The sequence below is a fragment of the Aspergillus aculeatus genome (assembly GCF_001890905.1).
Source record: "Aspergillus aculeatus ATCC 16872 unplaced genomic scaffold ASPACscaffold_7, whole genome shotgun sequence".
NCBI classification, from domain to species: domain Eukaryota; kingdom Fungi; phylum Ascomycota; class Eurotiomycetes; order Eurotiales; family Aspergillaceae; genus Aspergillus; species Aspergillus aculeatus.
In genome coordinates, this window is record NW_017962982.1 from 1534348 (window position 1) to 1538907 (window position 4560).

At 53.1% G+C, this 4560-nt stretch overlaps 1 protein-coding gene across 1 annotated transcript; it reads right to left on the reverse strand.

The window, feature by feature from the left end:
- Positions 1-914: 914 nt before the first annotated feature.
- ASPACDRAFT_60345 (putative serine/threonine protein kinase) lies at positions 915-4244 on the reverse strand (the record flags this gene model as incomplete). The annotated part of the gene is made up of 2 exons (XM_020203548.1): positions 915-3834; positions 3922-4244. 2 exons carry the CDS (start codon positions 4242-4244, stop codon positions 915-917), a joined length of 3243 nt encoding a protein of 1080 aa, XP_020056868.1.
- Between the last annotated feature and the right edge of the window lie 316 nt (positions 4245-4560).

Below are 4560 nucleotides of genomic sequence, written 5' to 3' on the forward strand. Positions count from 1 at the left end.
CAGAATAACCGATCTACCGCCCTTGGCTCGTTTCAGCCTCCGTTTCACTTTCGACATGACACGCCAGGGGCAGGGAGTGTCTATAAATGGAGTTGGATTTCAACCGATGTGTGTGTGTGAGAGAGAGAGAGAGAGAGAAAGAGAGAGAGAGAGAGACAGAGGAAGAGAAATTGAGGGAGTGGGGGGGGAAGAGGAAGAAAAAGAAAGAGAGGACTCTCGCGCAACATGGTATATTAGGTAGATCGACTCCCACCTGGTCATCAACATCATGTAATTCTGTCATCTCAACACATCGCGTCTTGCGCGTCATAAGTCACTTGAAAATCCAACTCGGAAGTACAAGGACAGGAAATCATGATAGAAAGAAAACATCAAAAAAAACAATCAGGTGCAATGTTTATATCCTGATCCCACCTCCCAGAAATCAAGCATTAGATACAGGAATTCCCAGACCCCAGACCCAATGCAGCACGCAAACCGGAGATATACCTATAGAGGCAAATGAAACCAAGACGAGCGGAGCAATCCCTCCGCATGTCGCCTAGCACGAAGCTGAATATGAAACCCAGACCAAATATGATCATGCCGCCCATGCAAATATATGTACAAGCAATGTAATCGTAAGCCAACAGACACGCAGTCCCAGAAGAGGAGCTTCCCGTGAGCCAGGGAAGAGATGCAATATGCCTGGAAAAGGCAAGAAAAGAAAGAAGAAGCCAGAACTTAATTGATATACATGCAAAAATATGTAAGCCCCTGTCGACTAGAAGCGGCGAGATGTTCAGCGAAGGAAGGAGCCCCCCGAGACTCATTATCGATGTATTAGACGACGACATCAAAAGTCATAAAACAGACAGGGATCGAGATCTCCGTGCCAGGTACCTGGGAAAGGCGCCATCTAGACGCAACGTGGACTAGGACTTTGAGAGTCCCGACCGAATGATAGGCTTCTGGGGGGTGGTCCTCTTCTTGCCGATCACGAGGCCTTCATCTTCTGAGTCCCCTTCAGACTCTTCCTCATCATCGCAATAATACCGAGATTCATCATCCTCGGTCGAGCGTGGGAGGCTGAGAGGCGGGGCTTTCACAGTGTCGTCGGTACGGAGAATTGAGGGTATTTTAGCTGCAGAATCACAATCCCTATCTCGGGTACCGCCCTCCCCCGAGATAGAAGATGCCCCTGACACCACGGACGGGATGCTCGCATGAGAGGTTCGCTGAGACATTCCGCTAGTATATTCGTCCACCGAGGACGAAGAGATAGTAGCAGCCGAGGGCGGTGAGGTTGTTAAGCAGGACTCGCCGGAGATGAAGTGTTCAACAGAGGGGCCGGTAGCCTGCGCGTAAACATCATACGGTGGAATGAGCGTATCGTGGTCTGGTCCATGGGAGCCACGGGTCGGCACATGGTCCATGTCGAATGTCGACTCCATTCCGCTCCGTCTCTTCCGTAGCAAGGCTTCTCGAGTGAGATGGAAGGGTTCGGCGTGTTTACCTGGAAGCTGATGGGAGCGATTACGACGGTGACCTGGGGATGAGGACAGTGCATGGTCATGAGGGATCGAAAGTAGATCCTCATTAGAACGCAGGGCAGGATGTTGCATGTGACCAAGCGCAGAAGTAACACTAATAGCCAAACTGGGCTCCGAGTGGCGGTCACTTTCCAAAGATGCTGTCTCGCCGGAAACGGACCGATCAGAGCGCCAATCCTGAGGCTGAAGTCCACGTGCTAGCCGACGGCTTGCGCCGCCAAAAAGCCCACTTAAGTTCGTAGTACCCGAATGTTCTACGCGAACAGGCGTGCCCGTCCGTTGTGGTACTGGTGAATTCCTGGAGTCGTGTGGCTTCACAGTCTTTGCAGACTCGGCTGTGGACAAGGTCGAGGTCGCGCGCTCCGGGGGGTCGGGGCGCACAATCCGTCCATGTGAGGGGTTGGGTCCGGATTGAATGAAGTAAGAGGTCTGCTCGTCTCGGCCAATGGGACTTGCGGTGACACTCCGTGAAAGGGGGTGTTCGCCATCTCGAAGATGGCGGATTGAACGCGAGAAATCTTCATCGCCCCTAAGACTGTGACGGCGCCCCTCCCAGAGAGACTTGGCAGAGCCGGGGTCAGCGGAGTTGTTGCTGGGAATGCGCTTGCGACTATCCTTCTCTTTCGAGCGTCCAGTCAGGAAATTCGACCATTTCGCGACATTGGATCGTACCCTCTGGAAAAGAGGTACTTTGCTGACAGCTGTGGTGACTTCCTCGTTAGACACTTCAATTTTCTTGCCCTTGCTCTGATATCCCGGGTCGGTCTCTTCGACCCAAGCTCGGGGGTTGGGAAGGCCGTAGAGAATCCAAGGATGGTGCTTGATCTCCTTCACCGTGATCCGCTTGACTGGGTCCTTGGTCAACAGCCGCTTCAGGAGATCATAGAGCTCATCGTCAATGTCTTCGTACACCAATTCATCCTCCATTCGCTTGCTGTAGTCGTCGAAGCGCGGCCACTGGCTGGCAGCATCAGGATTATCCTCGACTGGCTTCAAGCGCTTTCGGGGTATGAACACCTCTTTCTTCACAATAGTCTGAAACATACTATACTCGTCATCTGAGACAAATGGTAGACGTCCGAAGATCATGCCGTAGAGGGTGACACCAAGGGACCAGACATCGATAGCACCAGTAATTCGTGGAGCGCTACCGAGACTGTCTACAAAATCCTCACCCGTGTAGCACAATTCCGGTGCATAAAAGGCGGGTGTCCCCACGGTTTTGGACAACTCCCTTGCATCGTCTAATTCAGTCGCGTCTGTCTCCTCGATATGCTCCTCATCCTCGTCTCTGATGGGCCGGCCAAGGTAAGATACCCCGAAGTCGGAAATTTTGACTCGGTAATTGCTGGTAACCAGCAGGTTCGCTGGCTTGATATCGCGGTGGATGATACCTTGGAAGTGCAAGTATTCCAACCCCAACAGCGAGTCTCGGAAAGCGTTACGCGCCTCCGCAAACGTTAGACAGGGTACATAAGACATATCATCATCATCACTGAGCCACTCGGGCTCGGAGGGGGCGTAGCCAAAGCTGCTAGATGCCGTGCTGAATCTTCTATCGAAAGAGTAATCCGCATAGGCACCATACATGCTGCCTTCCACTGCAGCCAATGCTGCTTCGGGACCCGATGCATAAGAATGGCACGGAGAAGACTGGGTTTCATCATGGTACATCAGGGATCGACTCGGAATGCGAGCCATGCCAGACTCTTCGTCTTGCTCCTCGTCGGACTCCGCGCCATGCTCTAGACTCCAAGCTGGGATAGGAGCCTCCTGTGCAAATGCGGCCTGCGCTTCGAGTCGTTCGCGTGCCTTTTCGCGTTGGCGACGGAGATGTCGGGCGGTTTTCACATATTGCTGGCTTTCCTCCATGAACGAAGGGGTTTCGGGAATGCCAGCCTTTTCCCGCTCTAATCGGCGCTTATCAACATGCACGATTTCCCGCAGACCTCTCTTGCGCCAGATAATTTCACCGTTCTCCACATACTCAAGAACTATGTATACTTTTTGGCGGTTAGGGTCGTCGATCACTTCCAGCAGACTGACAACATTTGGATGTCGAGCTTTCTTCAGAATGGCAACTTCTTTCTTCACCTTATCCTCAGGATTGCCCAACTTTCCCAAGCGACGACGCTTAGAGTATCGCTGGACGATCTTGATGGCGACTTTTTGTCGAGTCGTGACATGGCGACCTAGTTTGACCTTTCCATGTTCTCCACGTCCGAGCTCCTCGAGGATTTCGTATTGATTGATCAGCTTGTTGCCGGTGATCAAATCGCGGTCTACCTCCGCTGTATGGGTCCTGTTCGGCTGGTCAGTAGCGAGCTCTTCAACAAGACAAGAAAATGCCCCAGATGACGACTTGGATGGAATGAGGGCCAGGACTTACTCTTTGGGTGGTTGAAGATGGGTCGGATGAAGATATGGGCTACTTATCCGACCCTCGTCATCCGAGGCGATCGGAGGAGTTGAGCGAGGGCTGCGCACCGAAAAAAGACCGGGGCTAGAGATGGGTGTATTGCCCGCCGTGCGCGCCGCACGTGCAGGAGGGAATCGAGAAGCCGCCTCGATCCGAGACGGATACGAGCTGCGGGTGCGTAGAAAGGGAGGTTGATACGTGGGATGAACCTGAGATTGAAGCACGGCGTATGACTGGTCAGGATAGACAGGATAATCGCCGGGTGGCATCTCCGACTGACTCAGGTGCACCATCTTTCGGGCGATGGGAGTTCGCCCGATGCCGCCGTGATCCGACCGAGCATCGACTACTACATCCTCATTGAGTGCCTGTAACGAGCTGGAAGACGTCCGCGTGGACGGGGATCTCGAGGTACTGGAGGAGTGGTAAAGGTGAGGGAATGGGTGCCGCAGCGAAGGCTGTCCTTCTGGGATGTCACCAGACAAGGGAAGTTTGGCACTCGGAGGCCTAGTGATGGCTTGTCGAACGTCAACCTCCGTTGATGTTGGTGAGGAGCTCAAAGCCTCATTCGATTTGTCGGAGACTCGTCGAAGAGTGTTGTCTGATGCC